We start from the raw sequence: 25,430 nt of genomic DNA on the forward strand, positions 1-25,430 counted from the left end.
ATGCATTTTTTCGAAATGCAATTATCAAATTTTTTATTTTTTTAGAATGTATTATTTCTTATGTTATTTTTGGGTTTTGTAAGTAAGAAAGGTGTTTAAAAAAACAGGGGTTTGGAGGGGAACCCCCCCGCTCCCCATAAAATAAACATTCAAATTATTTTTTTTTCAAGGCAAAATGGTGTCGCGAAAATGGCATTCGAAAAAGTCATTCGAAAAAATCACTATAAACCAATGAGGCCCATCTGTTGGTGCGCCATTGTGCAGTGAATCTTGCATGGCTATGGTGGGTAGGTTATGGCTCCTCGAAAACCACCCTTATAGCTATGTATATTACTAGAGTTGACAGGACATATCTCTGTCACCCTAGTGTTACATAATGAGGCCCACTATGTTCCTCCTAAAATGTGCCACCAAAGAACGGGAGGGATCACCATGATGCGGTTGCGATGAGCTGTCACTCTCTCGCTATTAAACTAAAATCCTACAAACGCGGGTAAAAAATGGCTGCCAAGCAAGCTGAAAGGCATGGTTCAAACAAGATGTAGACAGGCAGAGAAAGAAGATCAAAGAATGTGCAGCCTGGCAGTGTAATACAGCGCAGACAGTTTTTTTAGTTCTTGAAATCTGCTTTTATACTGTGCCAAATCGTCAAAATAGTAATTTTCCGCGCCTAGGCTTGTCAGTGGAGGGGTGTGCAGTGCCCCAGCCAGGGGTATCTAGTCTTTCTGCTGGAGGAGAGAATGAGAGAAGAGGATGTGTAAGTGGAAAACAAATGCTACAAAAAGGGAGGAAGGGATGCAGTGGAGGAAGAATGTTTTCTGATAGCCTGGGGGGGGGGGGGGGCAGTCTTGCTAGAAACTTCACGGGGATATTTTGAGCTTTGTTGCAAACTGAACCAGCTCAGGGCTCCAGAGCCTAAAGTAGATGGGAGCTAAAGCTCTTTGAAACGCTCTTCAAAATTACAGCAGCACTTGTTGCCGATGACTAGGTATCAGTGGCGAGAGCTTCTGGCAAATCCTTCCACAGCCAATTTACCTAAATGCTATTGCCCTTCCTTTTGGTCGTTATTGCTTTATTATATTTTGTGTTGTCATGACCGGAAGTGTTGAGACTTGCAGTGGTTATCTATTTTGTGCTGCCTGTCAACCTATATCCCACTGCAAAGTGTTTATTGGTTAGCCATTGTTGTTTTTGTCCAATATATTCTTTTTTGCTTAAAGTTTATAAAAGTGCATTGAGTGGAGTGCTACTTAATTTGTGGGGGCTGGACTCCCTCAGCCATGGTGTGATTGGATAATTCGTTCTGGTCTGCTAAATTCAGAAAATTATACTTTTTGGACCACTCGTATGCCGACTACTAGAAGAGCTTAAACGGAAGGCATTTGCAATTTCAAACAACGAGCGACAATGTGGAACCTCCATCAACCTCCCCATGATTTCTCATGGTATGCACCAGGTCATATGGGTGGTTAGTGGTTGTGCTGGAGAGAATTGGTATTACCTCCATTCTTTTTTGTGACTTGCATAATAACTTTTCTTATGTTGTCTTTTTTTTTTCTTTCTTTTGAAGGTGGATTCCCATTATTGTCCAAGCTGCCTGGAAAACATGCCATCTGCCGAAGCCAAGCTTAAGAAGAACAGGTAAAAGAGAGCACCTTCTTATGTCCACAACTTGATTTCAATCCCTTGCTTGGTCTATGCAGGGCCGTCGCAAAGGCATGTGTGCTGTCAGAGCAGCATTGTAGGGCCTTGCAGACTTCACTCGCTTCCATCACAGCCAGGGTTGCATGAAACTGGTGCTGGTGAGGCTGTGTCCTGGACAATGCTCCCGCATAGCCTGGTATTATCTGCAGCCTCACTTGGCAATAGCTAGTGGCGAGTTCACATTTTAAGGCTTGACCTGTTTAGTCCCAATGTTAATTAAGCTCTAATCAATGTGCAAGGCGGTAATGATCTGGCTACTGCGTTAATGTCCCCAAGCAAAGGCCTTTAACAAGGTTCCTGGCACAGTTACTCGTTGGAAAAGCACTCTGGGAGGGAATAACAGCTGTTGGCACAGGATGAGATCTGGAAAGGTTAAGATTATTTTGGCATAAAAAAAGTCATGGGCCCCACGGAAATGACAAAAGGATCTTGTAGAGTCCCTTGACTGTTTCCATGGATGGGCATGGAAGTAGAGCAAACTAGGCCCGTAACCAGATTATGAAATTCAGGTAAGTGAGGGATTGGTTGTAAGAGGTGGTGGAGCACTGCACACCTACCTCCCCCACCATCTGTCCAGGGGTAGGGGCAAAGTAGGAGGAGAACATGGCATGCAGTGGCAAGAGGTGCACCGAACCGAGGACTCGGCATGCAGGTGCTTTTCAGGAGGTAATGTACTGAGCCCTCTGATTCTAGAAGGCGCACCGGCCGGGTGCTAATATATTTGCATTTTAGATGTGCATGGGGAATATTAAACTGGTGTTTGATTTTTGGTCAACCTGTTTCTATAAATATTTATTTTGTGAGATTGGCTTATTATGTGAGTGTGCGTTAAACCTGAATTCGTTTAGCTATTTAAAGCCAAACATTAACACTGTTTTTCCAGCTAAAACTGAGATGATGTGGAAAGTGCCTAAACTGCAGTCTGGGTTCAAATTCTGGATGCACCACTTAACTAAAGTTTATCCTCTGAAATTGATTTGAACACATTGGGCCTCATTACAAATGTTGCGGTAAGGCAACAACGGCGCTGGTAGTAGTGCTACCAGTGCCATTGTTGCCATGCCGCAACATTACGAGTTTGCTCGCGGGCGGTGCTCTGCACCCCTAGTTACACCAGGCGTGCAGAGCGGCACCCGCGAGCAGACGAGGATGGTAGCAACGGTAACGTTATGAACGGTACCTCTGCTACCATCCTCCCCATTCCCATTGAGCCGTATGGGGCTCAAATAAGAATGGGGACGTTCTGGGTCATGGGCTACCTCCAGACTTGTAATGAGGCCCATTGTGCCTTAGCTGCTAAAAAATGTGCAGTCCCTAGAAGTAGTTCAGTTCACAATGTATGCTAATGGAAAAGAGCCTCTCAGTTAATAGGCTATGATTTTGCTCCATAATGGAATAAAGATGGCCGTTTCTATATGGCAAATCACAAAGTTGTGTCTTCTGTCAACTTCTTTTAATATAACTTCTCATGAGAATCTAGGAGTGAGGTCCATTCCATGGGTGTTGATGCATATGCTAATACAGGGTTCTTTCAGATATTTCACCGCACATAGCCTTGGAAACCCTAGAACTGTGACTAAATTTGCCATTCCTGTCCCTTAAAGTCAGCTTGCCCTTCACTGATCACTGGCCTTTTCTCTTTACAATCTTAACAAGATTTCAATCCTCTGGGTACTCGTTGCATGTTCTGAGCTGGCTACACACTGTTTGACACCTTTTGTAAAAAGACAGCAGTGGCAATGGTTCATCAGAAAGAATTTGGCGCATAGTTTTCAGTTTTTGGTTTCACAGCATTCCCGTAAATAGCAATCAACAAATACTTTGCACAATCGCAAAACAGGACAGCCCAGGAACCAACTCAATGCAAAAACTAATCTTGGGGCCATGGAACATAAGAGGCTATAGTCACTTTGCCTACAAGAAACCTGGCTAATGACACCTCCAAGCCTAGACGGATTTCAGCCTATCGCCAGCATTTAAGGGCCCCAAAGGTCGTCCCACTTCGCACCTCTTAACAGCGATCCGTTCAGGTGGCCCCTTACACATAGAACAAGACTTGGCCTCATCCATTTTTATCCAAGCCGTCCTAGCATCTTGGAATCACCTCAAAACGACTACATTCACTGGAGCAGCAGAACTAGTGCTTGTGATGAACATTTATTGGAACCCATTAGCTCAATCGCAAAGGTCTTTTGAGCACTGTTGATTCAATCATCACAGATGCCATCACATCACATGCCATAAATCACATTATAGTATGCAGGAATCTTAACGTGTTCTGTCACGACACAGGATTGGAATCGAGTCGGCAGCAAAAAACATCAAAAGCAACATAAAATGGACTCACTCAAGAGGGGCACCGCTTGGTCTGACCTTATGGAATCGCGTGACTTATACAACTTGCACCAAATAAAAAAACAACCAGTCGCCAGTGCCGACCTGGGAAAGAGAAATTCAAGGGAGCACCATAGACCACCTCTATACTTAAAATGAGTCAATGATTGAGAAAAGTTCTTTAGAAGTGGTCAAAACACTACACAGCACCCACAACATTTTAGTAGCCTCAAGGCCCGCAACAAAAGCCAACCCAGGAATGATGAAGACCCCAGTAGAAATCGGCTCCCAGGGCACAAGGATACAGCTGACGAAAGAAGGGATCTGCCTTATCGTAAAGGAATACAAGGGGAGGCATGTGCAAAAGGTGGGAGAACCAACCCTACCAGACATGGATTACTGCCCATTGCTTACACCATTCTTAGACCAAAGGACTCGGAGGAGGGATCCATCGAAACATCTTCTGCATACTTACAAACCAGCATTAAGGAAAAGAAGGAACATCATGAGAAGTGCCAGCAGACCTGCAAAACTAGCCAGTCACCACAAAATGACGCATTGGCAACAAAAGCAAGAAACTCTTAGAAAACCTGGCTAGTGATGTTTCGAAGAACACACTACCAAAAAGATTCGGAGACCATGCTATGCGCTGTCTGCAATAGAAAATCTAAAGATTTCTGGACAATAGTTAAAGAAACTACATTCACCACGGAAAACATCATACAAAATTGTGTCAGTGAACAAGCTTGGATAAACCACTCTACAGAGCTGTTCCAGCACACAACAGATGGTGAGAGTCCTGACCAAAACCCCCACCAACCTGTATGGGACATTGAAAGCGACAAAGCCTCTATCTTAAAAAAAATAAAGAACCTGAACAACTCGAGAGCCCCAGGTCCCAATGGGATCACAAATATCCAACTAAAATCCGATCCAGAAGAATGGGCAGACCTGATCTCTGAAATCTTTGGTAGAAACTCAGTCCAGAAAAGTATACCTGAATCTTGGAAATCGGCGAACATCGTCCCGATCTTTAAAAATGGTGCAAAATGTGATCCCAAAAATTATCGTCCAATAGCCTTGCTGGATGTGGTGGGCAAGCTTTTCGGTTCATTACTTCTGGAAAAACTGCAAACCTGGATGAAAATGGTGGGTTGTGCGGATCCATATCAATCGGGATTCGTCAAGAACCTACGAACAACAGCCAACATCATGTTAATCGGCATCTTAAAGGCTAAGCTGATGGAAGGTCGCCCGAGAATATTTGTCGCCTTCATAGATTTAGTTCAGGTATTTGAGTAAATAGAGCGAAACTATGGTCAAAATTAATGAAGTGGAAGTGCCCGCCTTCTCTCATGGACCCTATCAAAATGCTTTACTCTGACAACTCCATGCGAGTGAGGCTAAACTGTGCAGGCCACCTGTCCAACCCCATAAAAACCAACAGGGGCCGGCCTTATACAACGCCTATATGGGCGACATTGTGGACCTCAAAAATGGCACCAGATCCTTTCCACCAACAATAGGCGAGGAGATGATCACTAGGCTGCTCTATGCAGGCGATACCATTCTTCTGGACCAAACAGCAATTGGTCTACAGCGCCAATTAAACAGCCTGCTGACATACACAAAAGAAAATGAATTGGAAATGAACACGAGCAAAACCAAAATCATGATTATAGAAAAGTCAACCAGAGGGGCGAAACATCTACATTGGCACCTCGATGCCCAGAAACTGTAGACCGTAACAAACTTCAATTATCTGGGAGTCAGAATCAACAGGAGCCCAGTTGAAACTGCAATGCAGCATATACATTTCGCTAAGACCACCACACTGCCCACGCAAGCAATGGTCTTAAAACAGAACATTTGGAAAATTCTCTCTACTGCCAGTGATCAACTTTTATAAAGCAAAGGCCATACCAACCATCACTTATGGAACAGAAGCGATGCCGCAAATTCAGGACAAGATCTGGAACAAACTGCAATGCCTATTCTGGCATAATGTTTTGAAATTACCTCATTCGACCCCTCCAGTCTCGATCAGAAAAGAACTAATCCTGTTCTCGTTAAAAGCAGTAGTGGACAGAAACAACTTGTTATTCTTTGGCAAAATTTGGAGAAATCCCCGCCCGAAAATCCTGGAAATTATTCACAATGAAATGGTAGGTGGGGAAAAAACAAGATATTGACAGCCTGGCTTAATAAAAACGTGGACCTACTCTCAACTATCGGAAGTTCACAAGGGGAACTGGACCGCAACTCGGACAAAGTGAAAACTATACTAAAAAAAACGGGGATTGGACCAATTCATTAGATATGTCAAACAACCACAAGCTGACCACCCACCTCCCCGTGACTACACAAAGAGTAGATGAGGTGTTGAAAGACCTGAAGAGGTTCCCAGATAGATCACTGCACTCAACATTTCTTAGAGCACAAAAGAATGTCCTTAAAACAATCGAGATCCTGGCAATCTGAGGTCAATCAATCACTAACTCTTGGCGATATTGTGAAAACAAGAACCAGATGGAAACGGCACGACGCCTTCTATTGTCGTGCCCTGGCATGGCGAAATCAATAACCGCCTACTTGAAACATCATTGGCAGGCGGCGTACATTCTTGATGAGGTGGTCTGGTGGAACAGGATAAGTGACAAGAAGATACCTCTGGTTATAGCAATGGCAAAAGTTTTCAGAGCCTGGATTTGGATAGCCAAAGCAGGCATGCGACGCACCACTCGGTGCGAATCAAAATGATTCAACTGTAACCTCAAATTTGGGTTTCATGAAGAAACAGAGAAAGGAAAAGATGATGGGGATGATGAATACCTTCGCACAACTGTTCACATCAAAACGTTTCACTTTTTGTAAAAATTGTCATTCACAATTAAACACAAATAACATTAAAAAAAATAAGAATAGTTTCTAGTTTTGGTGTAAGGAGCTGTGTCTTATGTTTCATGTAGATCGCTGCAGAAGGCACAAGAACCTATTGAGAGATCTTATTTGGAAGGAAATTTTTGACCTAGGGGGAACAAGCCATGATTTATGCAATCTTACATGGGCTGGAACTTGCATGAATTTTAATTTGATGTCTCCTTTTTTAGTCGAATCTTTTATTGGTAGACTATTTTGACTACTAGATGATGACATTGTATTCAAACTCACCTCTTGCATTGGTCTCCCTTTCATGCATGTATATTTCTGTCAAGGGGCAGATGTACACGTCATCTCTAGTGCCCGTCCCCTTACCTCCTTCATACTGGAATAGCAGCAAGAGAACACTGTGATTCCAGGTATCGTCCCAATACTACATCGAAGATATGAGAGACATTCTGCACTCGGACAACCGTATTGAATGTACCCTTGCACTGACACTCTGTTTAAGGATGTCTGCATAAACCATTGGACATCGAAGAGCTGTAATTCAAATCCGACGAGGACAGAGTGACGTCATGAAGAAAAGACAGACTCACTGAAACAATATGCAAATACTTTAAGACTAAAGATGTAACTGAAGTAACAAGAGAAACATGTAAATGAATACAAAGAAATCATGTGCAGTAAAGAAATGAGTGAGAAGAAATTAATTGAATGTACATAGGCAGAAACGCAAGGTAGATGAGAAATATAGAAGCTTGCTGCAGAAGAAAATATGATGCGATTTAAAGCAGCCATAATTAAAAGATGGATGTCGGACTTGTGTTAAGAATGACCCAACTACCTCGGAGAAAGACCAGGGCTGCATAGTTGAAAGGCACTGGAAAACAGCTTTGTGTGAGGAACAAAGGATATCTATTGGCTTGGGATCAAGGATGCCACATCAAGAAATAATTGCAAGGCACAAGGAGAGTCCAGAGGATAAGATGCGTACGCATGACTCATTTCTATTAGATTAAGCAAAGATGAAAACATCTGCAAGTGCCAAGTATTGGACAATCAAGGATGCAGAAACGATGTGAGACGGGGCAACCAAGTCTCAAAAGGCCAAGAGGAGTAATGGTACCCAACATATTTGCATTAATTGGCACTAAATAAAAGGTCGAAATTGACAAAATCATGGTCTCCTCACATGTGGTTCAGAACTTGAAAGCAAGGTCTATTCATGAATCTTCAGACGAAGATAGTGGTGTGCCTACACCCGCTTAAAAGTACAGAGCCGAGAACTGCCTGCATGGTCAACTACAGAGAAGAAGTCTTTGCTTAGGGATTGTCTGATGAGAGATGGTAGACTAATTGGGCGAGTGGGTAGTAGTACAACGTTGTTCTCTGCACCTCAGTTTCGTTTTGCTTAGGTGCTGCTAACGAGCCAAAGGTTGGGAGAGTATGCCAACCAAACACAAGTCTATGTAGCAGTGTAATATGCAGTGTTGCAGAAGGCAATCCGATGCTGTTATTCTGCTTTAATCTGTATTCTATATAGAGTTCAAGGCGTGCCTACCAGATAAGGGTCATCCAACCGTGACACTAACATTTATATGCACTATGGGTGTACATGTTCCCTTAACCAATCCCTCCTGTCAATAGGTTTTTAAAGTTTGCCACGTAGGATGACGTCCTAGCTGACCCACATCGAGGTATAAAGCTTTTGTATAATCAAAATATTTTCGATAGTGTGTGGACAACAATTTGTTGCTCGCCAGGTTTCCCTACTTTATTGAGCTGATAATAAAGTAGCATTTTTGCCATATTCGTTGAGTCTGTCCGGTTATTTGGGTTGGAGTTTATTATTGGTAATTCCATCTGGCACTTGGAACGCTCCGGGTGCTACTGCACATTTTGGTAGTGGTGTGAATGGTTCTGATCCAGTCGCCCAGGCCCAGGCCCAGATCCAGATTCTCATACTATCGCCATGTTCCACCATTAGCCAAAAGATTGCAGTGTTTCCTGTGGAGAATATAGTAACAACACACATGTGACAGCGAGACGATTGGCATGGGCCCCTTTGACGAAATTCCTGCCCGGTTCCCGCATGCGCCCCGTGGACAGATGTGGTCGATTGAGGAAGGGTCGATACCGAGGGACTCTAGCTGAGCACCAGATGTAAGTAGAGCATCACAGGTGGCAAATAAGGGGGGACAGACTGTAATATGTATGTGTATTATATATAGCAACAGGATCTTTTTTGGTTAGAAAGAGGGAGCGCGATACCTCGATTCCTGGTTCTAAGAGGAGCAGAAGGAAAAGTGAGGTATATAGGAGCCAGGCAGGTTTCACAAACTTCAGATGATACTTAAGCATAACCTAAAGTCCCCCCGCAGCGTTCCTCCTTTCACTAGGCCCTCTATCAGTCATCCTTCCAATCTGGATCCCTCACTACTCAACATTCCCTACATTACATCATAGGCACTGTGCTGGCTGGGATCAAGATACTACAGATACGCACTAAGCTCCAAACCGGGTATTTTATAAGGTTTCCTGACGCAAGGCCACGATGAAGGATGCCCATCAAACTCCAAAACTGGGTAAATAGTGAGATGAGATACATTTACTAGAGATGGTAAAGAAAGGCGTTCGCAAAAAAAAGGTGCACATGTGTATGTGGTTATAAACATGGCAGCGTAAAATCTTTGTTTTTAGACTAAGTTATAAGAGAGTAATCTTGGTGATCATCAGATTTTAAAACCGAGAGATTGTTGTCAATCAGAGAAGGATCAAAATTAAAGGAAAATGGTAAACAAAGAGATTCTTAGTGTGGATATAAAAAAAAGGCAAAGCAAGAATTGCTAGAAATTGTAAACAAAGGAATGAAGACCTCCTTATAGATTTTAAAAAAATTGGTCCAGAATGAGTTGTCTGGTTAAGGGTGTTGATTGATGGTGCTTGCCCGAATTGATTATTTTATATTTGATTATATAAGTAAAAAAGGATAGAAGGTCTGGTAAGTATTAAGTCAAAAACAACTTATCATGGCGGAAACTCCACTTCGACATCTATATGCAGGACATTACCAAGGTACTCACCTAAGATTAGAAAGTACCACACTAAGCGGGTAAAAGGGATTGACTTTTTCCATGGCCTCAGGAAGGTTCATTATGAAAAGCAATATTGTGACGCATGACAACATACTTGCATGCTACATAAAAAGGGAAGAAGCTACCAAAAAGATTATCTGTTTTAGAATTATGGATGATAGATCAAAGTGAGAGAGAAGATCCACCTGAAAAGGAGTGGATGCTTAATCAGCATAAAGAGTATGTAATGCCTTCATCGCCTCTTCCCCTTCTGAAAACAAGAGCACAGACCCTGAGAAACAGAGATTTTATCCTTTTAAAGGAATTAAAAGCAGCAGCGGGGTATGTTAACCCGACATATGAGCCCCGCTCTGCTTATAACAGTGAGAATAGCACGGAAGAGACAAAAAATGGAGAACGTAAATATGTCAACAGACGATGAAAATAAACCTTCTAATGAAAGAAAGTGAGGAAGTGAAGAGACAAAGAAGTGAAGGACAAAGCCAAGGAAGTAACAATAGTACAGGATGGGAGGACAGATATGACTTAAGCTAGATGACAAGGGCATCAATGGTATTGGAGAAAGAGAAGAACGGGAAAAGAAGAAAAAAGAATGAGCAAAAGCATACAAGGAAGAGAAGGAAAAAGGAAGAACCAAGAAGGTATGAGGAACAAGAGAGTAGAGAAGCATTGAGCCGAGATATAAACGGAGATTGAAAGAACATGGGTTACAAAGAAGGCAAGAGCAAGAAGAGAAAAAGGGAAGTGGGAAGAAGAAATTAATGTGAGTAGGGGACAAAGGGATGATGAAATAGTTTATTTATTCAATGGATGCATAGTTCCAAGTGATGCTCAAGCATAATGGGAAGAACCGCCTCGCGAGCTGCAAGGGATACAGAGGATGCAGACATGGGCTGATGAGCTAGGGCAGGAGACATAGGGAAAAGTATTGGGGATTTATATAGGCAAATGAGAGATGTAGTTGGTTACAAAACCAAATGGAATACTGAAAGATTTCCATCAAGAGAAGCAAGAGGTAGACCAGATGATGTACGAACATAGAACGCTGTCTTTAGATAGGCTAAACATTGACGGCGTGGAAAGGGACAGTAGTCGTACAAGCTTGTGGTATGTCAGACGAGGAAAGGGAGGAAAGCGAAAGAGCGCAAGAAAGATCCAAGTGTAGAAAGAGGGGTGGAAAGGTCAGACTTGGAAGACTCAAAGAAAATGCACCGGAACTGCCCCCATATACTGAGCGACGACCAGCACGATCGCACAGTGCAAGGGGACATAACCCTGCCTTCTGTAAGCAGATTAAGGTCACTGCCAAGACGGAGACAAACAGGCGAGACTAGCCCAACCTGGAAGAGAAGTGTAGGTGGCTATGATTGTGGACTACAACTTATACAATTCCCATTATTAGAGAAAGGGGGAGGACAACCACAATATATACTGTGGCTTCAAATAGATAAGATCATTTTAAATTTAAATTACCTAGTTTGACTGCAGGTGTGGGGAAGTGGATTTATATGTTCGAGAATGATGTTGGGAATGACGTTGGCAATAGGTGACACATAATACCTACTATCCACCATTCTAGGGAAGAGGGCCGACGACATTTGGAGACGAGCATGATATGTTAGTGTGACGGCACAAAACACGACACATGTTGGGGTGCCATTCAATAATTGCAGACCAGACGTATGGAGGACGCTCTGAGTACAATATCCCGACACAACGGACATTGATGCGATTATGACAAGGAAAATGGGTGAGGATGAATATTGTATTGCTTTTATTCAAGACATTCAAGAGCGTTGGCGTCTTGAGACGAGAGAACCGTCGGATAAAACAGTGGCATTATTCTATCGTATTTTATGTCGGGGACTACCCGAGCCAGTGCAGCGGCAGATGAAGAAGCAGGTAGGGATGGAGGCGAAGCCACGGCCAGTGATATAAATGACTATTGTACATCCTTGTCGATTGTGACAAGACAAGAATAAGAAGAAAGCTGAGGGTAGAAAACAGGAGGAAGCGAAGTTGGCTCAGACAGAATTGTCAAAACTAGCCATAGAGGGAATATTGACAAGTGGTGGAGGCATGACCACACAAGGCAGCACAGTCGAGCATTATAGTGTATCTATAGAACGGGGGGGGGTACGGTTTTTGTCCACGGGCTAGGAGCAATGGACCTAGGGGAGGACGAGGCAGATTTCAAAACCCTCAGGGAGCAGGAGGATTTACTGACAGACAGCCGCAGCAATGCTAGAATTGTGGAAGGATGGGACACATAGCCCAACTATGTAGAAGTAGAGGGGGCATGCTGGTAACATGAGGGACAACCCAAAAGACGCCAAGACTGTGGGCTAAATGGAATTGAAACACACTGGGGGCATCCTGCCGTCCACAACTAGAGTTTAAATATCTTTTATGCAAACATGTTTAACTTTATGTATTGCACAATCGACATTAATCTGTGTTAAATGCAATTTTAGTAATCAATGGCAAAACACATTTACCAATTTGAGCACATACAGCATTTATTATTTTGCTGCAGATACTGTTTTTTTCTCAATCTTTTATGGATTACATATTTTACTTGTTTCTAAAAACATTGTTGGTAACATAAATCATTGTACAAACAATAAACCAACGGATAGTGCAGTGGTACTTGTGTGTAACCTTCACCTTGTGCATATCCTAATTACGCATTTACATTTGTCAGTTATGCGACAGCAAAACAGCAACAAATAATGCAGTTGCAATGCCAGGCAGAAAGGGTGACCCAGTAATAGGTCTATAGGTGGGACATGGAAAAAGTGGGGGGGTGGGGGTCAATTAGCGGTGGGTTTTGCGTATTGCTAAAGTAAAAACATAACATGCAAAGAAGCTAATCTAGAACACCATGTAGTTTACTATAAAAACAAGTTGGTGCTTCACTGACCTTAAATGCATTCCTCGGGAGCCTCTCCTGGGAGGGGAGGCGGGTATGTTCTTTAAAAAGTAGCTTTAAGGCTTAGTCTTGCCACACAAGGTCCTGGAGAAATGTTCTGGTGGGTAAAGAAAAGTACATGTCGTGCTGTTTAGATACAGCATCGGAGGGGGACATAAGGTAATTCAAACCAAGAAACAAGAGAGAATGGTCTGACAAGTCAAGATAATTACCTTTTGTAAGGTAAATTATTGCTGGAGCGGTAGGGAGGTAGCTGGTTCAGGGACATCTGCTACGGCTCCCTGTGGGAAAAGACCATTAGAGGCAGTGTCTTTTAATGGTCTGACGTGGAGAGGAAGGCGAGTGTCGCATCTGTAAAAGGATTGAAGCAGAGAATGCCTACCTTCGAGATATGATGGAGGGCTCTGTTGGTGCTGTGGTAACAGTCAAACCGCTTACAGTGGCTCCGGTGCTGCAACTCGCTTAGCTGTGCATGGAGGAGTTATTGAGCATGTGCGAGAGTGTAGTGTTCCCTCCCGGTGCGCATGCGTGGAGCTAAAGCATCCCGTTGTCATGGGGCTGCGACGTACGGCCTGTGGGAGCCCAGAAAGCAAATGCGCTGTGCGAAAGGAGCACACATGTTCTCCTAGGAGAAGTACGGTCAGACTATGTAAACATAGGGGGGGCTGAGGGGGCCTGCATGTTGGATAGCAGAACAAGAGCTAAGAGGGCGTGTGTACCTGGGGTGGATGCGTCTCCTAGTCAGGAGACGGCTGTGCTGTCTGCAATAAAATGATAACGATGAGAATAAATTGAGTAATAATACATGTGCAGTAACTGACTACACTAAGACAGTAACAATGAATCAAGGATAATTGAATAAGTAGTGTGTTTGGAAACTGCCCTGCCCTAATTGGGGGAGCAATGTGGGCTATTTAGAGACCGCATGGCCTGTACTAGAATGGTCTGAGTCGGAAGGGGGGCAGGGGTGTAAGAAGCCTGTGAGGTGGATAAGTTGTGTGAGAGAGAGAGAGAGAGAAGGAGAAGCAGGTGGGCCTCGGACTAGGGCTAATGGCGAAGCTTGCATTGTGTGGAAGAAAGCAACCTCAATATAGGAAAACTGGGGCAGCAGGACACGGAGAAGAGAGAGAGGTGGGTGGGAGAGCGGGCCAAGTAAGGTATCTTAGGGGTTTAGGTGTATGGGCTACTTGGTTCAGCCTTGTTAAGTCCATTGGTGCTGGATTTAGGTTTGAAAATCCACCAGGCCTGCTAGAGGGAGCATGCAGCAAAACGGGCAAGCCCCAAGAGGATGGGTGGGCTATGTTCCACAATACAGAACCACAAGAGTATTATGCCCAAGATCACATGCAGAATCAGACCCGTGTGCCGCAGATGCAGAAAACACTGCAAGCTCCAATCCAATCACAAATGCCACAAGGGCAATCACAGCAAGTGCCAATGCAAAGGCAGTACAGACTCAGCAAGCCCAGACTCAAAAGGCCATGGTGCCACAATGGAACACAAATGTTGTCCCATAAGCACCCACACCTAGAATAGGGAGTGTGACCGTGTTATGGGGGAATCCTTTCTCGGATACAGGGATGAATTTATATATACAATAGGAAAGCCCACAGAGAGACCTGATGTGTTCAGTATTATCAGTGACACCAGACCTCCAAGAGGAAACAAAGGTCAAGGTAACTATAGGAGGCAAGACATTTTCGTTTCTTGTAGACACTGAGCGACTCGTTCTTGTGTTCGAGAGGGAAAGTACCCAATTTCTAGCTTTGCCATGATTGCGCAGGGATTCTCTGGAGCTATAAGTTCCTCTTATTGATGAACTACCAATCTCTATAGGAGAACATGACGTGACTATGCCACTATTGTATTCTCGGCAGACACTAGTTAATATATTAGGGCATGACTTGTTGACAAAACTTATGACTCTCTTTTTTACTGACAAAAGAATAGTGTGTTCCATGCCTGGGATAAATTATATGAAATATAAGGGAGTGTATGTTAGCATTTGTGGGCCAAAGTGCATTACCAGGAGTTCCCTTAGATCCAGAGGTATTGTTATATGGAGTGACTGTTTTATTAACGTCGTTACCTAGGCTGGTAGGTAAAATATTGAGAATACCTGAAGAGTTTTTGTTTAGACCAAAAATACCAATGGATGATGGACAAGTTATCCCCCTAGAACTAGACATAGACAGTGGCAAGAGAGGAAAGGGTGGTTGTCTGTGGGAAAGACTATGAGGGAAGTGGATGGAGGCCAGTGATTGCCCTTGGTGAAGGGTATAGATTGACAGACTAAGAACTTTTCAGAGATGATTATTAGGGTGATGTTTGTATTTTTCATAAGTCTCACTTATTGGATTAAAGTAGAGAAAAGAGAGATGTGTGAGAAACCTGAGGGTGTTCTCCCAAGTAGATCCGGGAACCCCTTATTCAGATGGCCACAAAAGGACTAGCCCTCTGTTGCCCCAACCCTGAAGGCAAACAAGCTGGAAAAGATCACCTGGGTTCAGGGACCCAGGGTTATTGTCTGGGAAATGTCCCAGGTGCGACGCAGTATTGTACCAGAGAAGGAGAGGAGGGCGAGATATCTGAGGCTTTCATGGGCTATATTGCATCTGCCTCCCTTCCTCCAACTAGAGCTCTCTGGCCCAGATCCAACAACACCTCTGTACGTAATCAATTCTCTAAGGTCCCAAACCCGGTTACGCCCAAAAAGCATAACTCTCAGAATCCTTATTTATGTATTTATTTATTTTGCCATTTATAAAGCGCTCTTAGCCCAGAGGCATCTAAGCGCTAATACTTACGAGAATGGTTACAGAGGGGTACAGTTACACTTAAGCATACATGTTACTTGATACAAGAACAATTACACTTCATATACGTTACTTGATCCAAATACTTTCAGCAGAGCAGATATACAGTACAGTAATGACATCTCTGTGGCATAGTTAAACATGTTGATAGTACTGTAGGTGCTATCGTGCAAGGTAATAAGGTGGTGGACTTGACTAACTAGTTTTGTTATAAAGGTTGGAGGATAAGGAGTAGGCTGTCTTGTCTATATGTAGTATCTCCTTGTTGGCAGTCTATGCTAAATAGTCTAGTTTTCATGCTTTTTCAGAATATTTCTTACGTGTAGTGGCAAGGTGTTCCACATTTTGGCTGCTACTACTGGGAAATTGGACCCACCTGCTTTAAGAATCTTGGTGTGGCGATGAGGTTAGTGTATGAGGTTTGAATGGGTCTGTTGAATTGGGTTCTGATGATTTGGTTACTCAAATAGGCTGTTGGCAAGACATTTGTTAGTGAGAGTGAGAATTTTAAATTTGACCCTGTCATGGACCGGAAGCCAATGGATAAGTCGTCTGGTTGATGAGATGTGCACGTTCTTGGGCATATTCAGCGCAACTCTGATAGCGTGGTTTTGTACTACCTGGAGTTTTTTTTGATATTTCTAATACTGGTACCTGTAAATAATGAGTTTCAATAATCTATCCTCGAGAGGATCAGTGCGCTTGCTAGAGTGATACTATTATATGTTGAGAGGAAGGGTCTGCTAGATCTAATAAGTTTGGATGTGTAGGCTGCAGATGAGACAATGGCATTGACCTGTCTGGTTAGGAAGATGAGTTGTCAATGTAGACTCCCAGTGCTTTTATTTCTTTGGCGATCTTGATTTTGTTGCCATCAATATTGAAGGAATCGTATTGATTTGGCAATTTGTCTAACTTGAATTTATTTCCTATTAGGATTAACTCTGTCATATCATCGTTGAGGCATAATTCGTTTTGAGCCATCCAAGCCTGGATGGCAAGGTAGATTTTGTTGAGGTTGTAGGTGTCGGTGTCATGACGGCCTGATATGGGTATTAGTATTTGCGTATCATCCACATAATTGGTATGTGATCCCCATGTTGTCTAATTTGTCAAATAAGAGCTTTGTGAAGGTGTGATACAATATTGGTGATATGCAGGACTTTTGCGGTACGCTGCATGTTACTGGGACTGGGGAGGCTGCTGATGAAGACGAAAAAGACTCTCATTGTATGGTTGGAAAGAAAAGATTCCATCCATTTGATAGCTTCAGGGGAGAAGTGGACTGCAGTTTCGAGGTGGTAGCATAATGTGGTTGACCAAATCAAAAGCTGCAGAGAGATATAGTAGGAGAAGAATGCAAAGGTCTCCTCTGTCTTTGAATTGGTCCATCTGTATTTTTAAGTCCAGTAAAGCTGTCTCTGTACCATGGCCGGGTTTGAACCCAGATTGTCTTAGTCCTAAGAGTTTGTTGGTTTCCAGGCATAGTTGGATCTGCAGGTAAGCTGCACGGTCGAGGATTTTTAATAAGGATGGCACTGTAGTAATAGGTCGAAAGTTAGTTGGCATCTTAGGGTCCAGGGTTGTTTTTTTAGCAATGGTAGTGCCCAGGCTTCTTTTAGGTAGTCGGGTATGGGCCTGGGTGTGAACAAAGTGTTAATATTGGAGGTGATGAGTGGAGCTAGTTCGTATGCGCATTGTTTTATCAATGTGGGGGGACAAATGTCTCCTTTGCATCTTGACAGATTTAGCCCTTTGATGATATTAATGGTTTCTGCTGTAATCACTGGCTTAGAGTCGAGGGTGTAGTTTGGTAGGCAGGGTCCAGGTTGAGATTGCATTTTTTGGTTTCAATTTTACTTTGCAGGAGTGTGATTTTTGTCTGCTAGCGCTTTTTGTACATCTTTGATGGTGTGGTCCAGGGCTGGGGCAGGTGATTACAGCTCGCAGAGAATGGCAAATAATTCCTTGGGGCTTGATTGGGCATTCTGGATTCTGGTATTATGTAGGTTACTTTTAGCGTTGGTGATGGCCTCCTTATAGCTATTAGCCTGGAAGGTGGCTTTGTTTGAAGTGTTGGCGATTTTTGCCAGTTGCATTCGGCAGACCTTTTGGTCGCATGCATTGTTTGTAGGTCTGAAGTGAACCATGCATTGGCATGAGCTTTAGGTTTCACTTTTTTGGATTTCAGGAGAGCAACTTTATTCACGGCTGTTGGCATAGTTTTATTGTACAGTTTAACTAGTGAGGATGGATCATCCAGGTAAGTGGAATTTGTTAGGGGTGCTAGGAGGGAGAGCATGTTGGCGCGATTGATAATTTTTAAGCTTCTAGATGGTAGCGTAGGTGTGAGTAAGGGAATTTTAGCCGGTTTGGATATTATGGAGGTAGAGAAAACTATGGTGTTCTGGTCAGACAATGGTGATGGATGGAGTGTTCGATATGATGTCCGTGACACAGTTGGTATCGGCAATCCAATCTAAGGCGCGACCCTTTTCATGGGTGGGTGTACTGATGCGATGGGAGAAGCCTTGGGCTCTCATGGAATTGGCAAGGAAACCTGCGTGGTTATCCGAAGGATCGTTCAGCCCAAGGTTGAAGTCACCTAGGATGATGGCTTTATATTGTGGTTTCATGTTGAAGGCTAGGAGAGCGGTAATGTCATCAAGGTGGACTGGGGTCCTGGAGGGTCTGTATATACAATGTGTAGAGTGCAAGTACAGGTGTGAGTAAGTTTGATTTTCAAAGTGATTACTTCGCCCGAGGTGATAGAGAGTTCTTCTGATATTAGAATATCATTGGAATTTTTAGCTATGAGAGCTACTCCACCTCCTATGGCTGTTGTTGTGTCCTTCCTATATATTGTGTAACCCTCTGGGATGGCTAGTGAAAGGACGGGACCTGAGGCCATATGGAGCCAAGTTTCTGTGACTGCCAATATGTCTAGGTCATCGACTTTGATTAGGTCACTATGTCTAGAGCTTGGGCTCTGATTGACCTTGCATTAATAAGGGCACCTTTCAGGTGTATCGCTGAGTCGGTGTGTTCTGGTTTTTTAGTGTGAATATTATGGTTTTCTTAACTTGTTTCCAGCTACGTTTGGCATTTGGTGTGTTGGGATGGCCTTGTGGATGGAGGTGTTCTATTAGTTTGCTTGGGCAGCAGTATGGCTGGAGTGTCCAGATTCTGGTGTTTTTGAGGTGTTTGCCAACTAGATAGGCTAGTAGGCAGTGTGTGGGCGGTCATGTTCCTTGAGTATAGTGAGGACCAGTTTGAGACGATAGTCTAAGTTTCCTTATGGGACCAATGATGGGGCGTGTAGATTGGGATCTAGCTGGGGCAGTGGGATCTAACATCTCGCTGGTATGTGCTAGTTTGGTGGTCTGGGGAGGAGGTGTTAATGCAGAGAAGGGGAACACTGTAGGAAGGAAAGGGGTCGAACAGGGGAGGGGGTGGTGGCGTACGCAGTTTAGTCAGGCGAGGCCATTCCCTACATAGGTAAAGGAGCCTGACGACCAAGGCAGATCCCTTAGGCTAATTGTGACCATGATTAGTATTGGCATTAGACTGGTTGTGATCATTATTGGTATTGGCATTAGGCAAGGTACAGTGTTCCATATCTCAAGAGATGGGCAGGGTGTAATGGATACAATACTCCATCTATTCAGGCAATGGGCCGGGTACAACGTCAATATTTTCAGCAAGTGGACATAGTACAATAAGTAAAATACTCACATTTTCGAGCAATGGGTGAGGTGCAGTGTCTGCAGCAATCTGGTCTTTCGCATGCAAAGGCAATACTCAATGGTTTTGATGGTTATTCATAGTGCATCACACCAGATTCCCAGGCGATAGAGGAGGTACAGCATTCGGCATTGGTGAAGGAGGGGGTGTTTGTGCAACACAAAGTAATTTGTTAGATCGTGATGCCGGAAGGAAAGTGACGAACGTTGGCGTAAATGAGACCGCAGTAGTGGAGATGGGGGTAGGGATGGTTGTGGGACCGGGGCCGGATATCCATGCAACCTTAGCAGTTGGTTGGGGTATGCACAGCTAGGCGGGATAGCTGGCGTACTGATGAGAAGTGCATGGTCGGGAACAATGTGGGTAATGGGGGGGACACTGAGAAGCTGAGAAAAAGGCAGGTGTTGGACGTTATACTGTAGTGTGATCTTTCATTTGGAGGAGACCATAGAGTGGAGTGAGCATGACTTGGCGAACTGCTAGGGGCCACGCAGTATTATTGGATATGGGATATGACTTACTGTATAGTCGGTGGAAGGCATACGTTGAAGCCACAGGCCGCATCTGCCTCACAGTCTGGGGCCGTGAGTGTGGGCCTTTGGTGGGAGGCCGGCGTTCGCCTGTCGGCTCCCTGTTGGTTGCCTTTGTTTGGGCAGGCACCAATCTGATCAACAGCAACGATCCGGCGCAAGAAGCGAGGAGCCCTTCCACGATTCTAGTCCGGTGGCCATTTTCAAATGGAGCCGGTGTTGCGATTCAAGTGGCAGGGTATCAAGATTTGAATAAAAGAGCGTGATTGTGCTCATGCAGGAGCTCAGGCATCGGGGTAGCCTATGGTGCAAACAGTACAAATATTGGAGCGATGTGGGCAGAAACAGACCAAGTTTGCTAGAAATTATGGTCGGAGTGGTGAAAAAGCCATGTGTAGCCCAATTTGGGTTACCTTGGTCCTCGGTCGTCGTATGAGCCCTCCTGGGCCTTCTCCTGCAGGCATGACATTGTTAAGCCCACATCTTCCATGTGGGTGATAGCAAGGCGAAGGGGAATCCTTGTTTCACCGGTCTCCATTCGAATACTCCCCATCCCTCTGATTTATTATTTTCTGCACTCCCAACCTGGTCAGACAAAACACTAAGATTCCCACAATCCCCTTTGTTCATTTCACAATCCCAGCTAGTCCCGTTTACCCCACAAACCCTACCAATCCTGTCCCTCTGATTACATTTTACAAATTCTCACAAACCCTCCTGCTTTTGTCACAAAATCTACCCTCCCGAGGTCACCACAAACACTAATCCTAGGGTTATAAATCCATGATTACCTTCTTTCCTTCTGACCCCGATATTGGGAAATTCTACCACCAGCTTTATCCAACACTCCAACCCCTTCCTTTTCCGACACGAACGCTTTCTCACAAGACAACAGACTTGTAATAAAACTGTTTACTTGACATTTCCCAACCTCAGCGTCAGGCAATTAACCTGAACCACTCATACCAGACAGCCCTTTCCTTTCCCCACACGTATAAAAGGTGGACTAAAAGAGCACAGTACAAGCAAGGTGAGCATGGGAGCCAGCACGACGAGATGGCTATTCAGGCACAGCAGTTCACGAGAAGTAGAAAGGTTGCAGGAATCGAGAGGGCAGCGAGGAGAGAAGTGACCATGCCCTTTTCGTGCCAGGCCCTTCCTGGTGGAAGGGAGCCTAAGACCGCGAACAATAGCACAAGTGTCTTGCAGAAGATGTCAACGGTACACGGAGCAAGCTTACGCCGATAAACAGGAGCAAGGTAAGCTACCTCCGCAGTGATCCTGTCCTTGACTGCATTAAAGCCGAAAGCCAAGCGGTTAATCGCAGCGGGTGAGTCTAGGGGAAAACCAATAAGAAACGGGCTGTGTTGAGTAAGAATATCAAAGTGGCAAGTTTGAACCAAGTTTCTATGAGCTATGAAAGAACTGTAAAGAGTGTTAAGGGGAGACCAGCTGCAGAGGGAAAACCGGCACCATGTGGGTGCTAACTCGAGACACTGTGGTCGATCTCCATCTTAGCGACACTACAGGTGCCAGAAGTCCGTTCGAGCGTCGCCAAAAGAGGTCAAAGTGGTCATACAGGAGGTCAAGCTAAATCCCAGTACAATCAAAAGACTTTGATCTACAAACTGTTTGAAAGAAAGGGAGGTGAATCCTGCAAGCAATAATGAATGTGATGTTAGCAGGAGTGAACCCGACAGAGGGATGCTGACGAAAGGGGCAAAGTCTAAAGTCCCGAGAAACAATATGTTGACAGACATGAACCCGGCTGAGGGATGTCCACTATGAACTCTTTGAAAAGACAATGAGAAACTAAGGGAAGAGAAATCCTGCTAAAGAGAAGAGGCATCCGAGCCCGACTGAGGGAGATCTAGGGGGTGAACTATCATCCAAAACTTCATGAGTAAAGAACTTTATTTTCGTGGAAATGATACGTGAAGAGTCAGTGCCCAAAAGAGGGGGGGGGGGCAGGGGTGAAGCCATCGCCCTATGTGAAACTGTGTTTAATTGAGAAGGGTCAGCGCCCAGAAGAGGGGGACCCAGTGGTGAACCCAGCATCCAGCGAACGTTGGAAACTGAACTTTATTTGTATGTAAAGGAACCTTTGTTTTTCCATATTGAACATGTCAGGCCCTCGAAGGCAAGAGACTTTCAAAGGAAACAAGACTACAACTGCCATTGGAACTGTCGTCTCAAGCTGAAGAAGCCAGAGACTGTACTGTGCTCCAAGCTCCCATCTTACCACATGCTCAAACGTGGGGCAGGGAGACCCAGGCTACCGCATCCTGACCTATTATTTGAGAACACTTCTCAAGAAAAGAAAGAACTATCACACACCCCTTTTTTGTATTGGTGGTAAAGTTTGGCAATAGGTTTTTTAGTATAGGCCCTTTTATTTGACACAACGCCATTAGGACTGCCTTATTTTTCATTCGACGGGCGACGCTTGCTCACATCTTAGGTTTAGATTGGGCATGTTTCCAACTTGCATACATGATTCATTGTTCAATAAACACCCTTGAACTGTTATCACTTGTGTCTGTCTTACTTGTTGCCACCATGAGTTCCTTACATATGCCACAGAGAATGGCATTGGTAAAAAAAGAAACCGTCATTTTTTCTGAAAGATTTAGAGAAGGTGCCAAGCATTCTATGGACTAGCAGTCCATTTGACACGGGCCTATTGAGTGGAGCAGGAGCAGTTAAAATCGAGCTTTAACATGGAGCTATTTTGCCACGAGCAAAGTAGTACCCCATGTCCAGAAAAGCAGATGAAGGTATATTTGAAACCATTTCCGTTTTAGTGCAACAGGGAATATTGGTACCATCTGAATCCCCATGTAACACGGCTGTATATCCAGTGAAGAAATCAAAAAGTGGGTCATGGAAATGTATTCAGGATCTACGTCCCTTAAATGATAGTCGAGGCAGAATTTGCTTTTGGCTTCAAATCCAGCTACGATGTTATGCAATATTCCAGCCACAGCCAAATATTTTACAGTAATAGATTTGAAGAACACCTTTTCCTCAATAGCTCTTCATGAGGACTTGCAGGCTATGACCTCATTTTCATATACAAACCAGCACTGGAAACACACAAGACTTCCTTAGCGGTACTGTGAGTACCCCTCTATTTTTAAAAGGGTCCTTCAGATAGACCTAGGTAATTTACAACTTGAGAGTGCTATAATCCAGCATGTAAATTACATATTAGTGTGCAGCGAGACAGAAGAAAAGTGTAGAAAAGACTCTGTTAAGTTATACTAACAGAAAAAGAATATAAAGTAGACAGAGAAGCTACAATATTGTCAGGAAAAGGTCCTGTACATAGGACAGTTTATCTCTCAAGAAGGTGACATCCGAGAGAGCCGAAGCAATCATGGACACTTCAGAACCTAAAACAGTGAGGGACATGCAACAATGTTTAGGCCTATGTACCTATTGTAGGGCCTGGGATTTTGATTACAGTACTATATTCAACCACTTTAAAAAGGACTTGAGGAAGCACGGGTAGGCAAAATTAAGATAACATAGACCGATGAAATGACTGAAGGATTTGAAGAATTACAAAATGTATCCGTACAGCCCCTGTTAGGAGTTCCAGATTATAATGAAGAGTTTTATTTTCACATTCAAATGGAGAAGGAATGACAGCAGTCCTCGCGCAGAAAAAATTAGGACATGGACATAAACCATTAGCCTGTTATAGTGGGATTTTAGATCCAGTAATAAAAGCTTGTTACCCTTGCAAGCAGGCTTTAGCTGCTGCTACTTTTGCTATTGACAAGGGTGCAAGTATTACATTATTTGTCGAACACTCGTTATTTGCTATTTTAGAGAAACCCAAAAGTACATTGACTAGACGAAGAGCATTAGGGTATGAGGTAATTATTTCAAACCCAGCAATCAAAATAGTTAGGTATAGAATAGCGAATCCAGCAACATTTATAGCAGAACAAGTCGGAAAGGACGACAATGTACATGCTTGCACAGCGTATACTGATTTCTATGATGATATTCCCTATGTTGGAGAAAATGCTCTTGGAGGCGAGGGAGAAATTCTGTTCATTGTTGGTTCTTTGAAAATTGACCAAACGACACGAGGAAGACATACAGGATCAGCAGTATTGAAGCTGAACCGTGATGGTGAATTTGAATTAGTGACAAGTACGAGACCGCCTTCACGTTGTTCAGCACAGGCTGCAAAATTAGTGGCGGCTATCGCAGCACTTCAGTGATATGAGGAAGTTCCTGTGTACTGACTCCGCCTATGTGATGTCAACGGTACACGCAGAATTGTCATGTTGGAAAAGGAGGCGTTTCCTCTGAGCAGAAGACACACCAGTGCAACAAGCATCCTTATTGGATAAGCTTATTGAGGCATTGAGACTCCCATTGGCTATCTCCGTGTTGAAATGCGCAGCCCATACTAAAAGGACAGACCCGATTTCTCACGGTAACAAAACAGCAGATGTAGAAGCAGTATATTTCCCAAATATTTATGATTTTGAAGTAAAACATATTAAACAAATGTCAGAATGATGTATGATGCTAGCGATAGGTTCAATATGTTGTGCATTGTTCAGCTAATTGAGTTACAAGGTGAAGCCCCACAAGAAGAGCAAGCTTTATGAAGGAAACATTGGTTTATCCCCCACTGGGGCTATATGGAGATAGGATAGTACTGGGAAGCCAGTTATCCCTCTGCCATTATTGAAGGTGACGCTGGAGCAGCTTCACTACACCGCACACACCACTCTAGAGAGTCTTGCTGCCATGATTGCAGAAGATTTGTTTTCGCCAACTTTATTAGAACATGGGACACAGTTTATTGTGAACTGCATTGTGTGCCAGAAATCTACAGCAGGGCACACTTTGTGAATGGTGAGAGGAGCAATGCCTAGACCCAAGGGCCCCTTCCAGCATTTGCATATAGATTATATGGATATGTTGCAGAAATGCAATGGTTATAGATGCACTTTCGTGGTAGTATGTCCCTTTTCCAGATGGACTGAGGTAGGTCTGTGGTGAGAGTAAGACATGGTATCAACAGTAAGACACACAAGTTACCACAGTTCAATGGTGTTTATTGAACTTTAAAAAAGGGTTTGAAAAACGCCCATCAAATCCTAAGTGTACAGTTGGGAGCAAGCTACGACCATCAAATAATAATGTAGTCCTCGTAGTGTCTTCTCAAAATAAAAGGTCCTATACTAAGAAAGAAGTGTTCATAAAATGATATGTCAGGATGTTCAGGCCATTGGCCTCCCTTTCCCACGTTTTTAGCACAGGACAAGGCGGTGAACTAGAGCTTCGCACAGTCTCTTGTTTATCTAGCACAAGGATGCAGTTCAAACATTGGAATCAGGGCCTTCCGTGCCAAGTCTCTTGG

The 25,430-nt window shown here is 43.8% G+C and overlaps 1 protein-coding gene across 2 annotated transcripts in view; it reads left to right on the forward strand.

Annotated features, from left to right (window-relative positions):
- Window positions 1–25,430, forward strand: part of DCTN4 (dynactin subunit 4) — a 447,710-nt gene that overhangs the window by 37,486 nt on the left and 384,794 nt on the right. For both annotated transcript variants that reach the window (XM_069654034.1, XM_069654035.1), the window contains exon 2: window positions 1,571–1,641. In XM_069654034.1, the coding sequence (XP_069510135.1) occupies window positions 1,571–1,641 (71 nt within the window). The remainder of the gene's footprint in view (window positions 1–1,570; window positions 1,642–25,430) is intronic.

The sequence above is a fragment of the Ambystoma mexicanum genome, chromosome 3q (assembly GCF_040938575.1).
Source record: "Ambystoma mexicanum isolate Mex_15411 chromosome 3q, UKY_AmexF1_1, whole genome shotgun sequence".
Taxonomy (NCBI): domain Eukaryota; kingdom Metazoa; phylum Chordata; class Amphibia; order Caudata; family Ambystomatidae; genus Ambystoma; species Ambystoma mexicanum.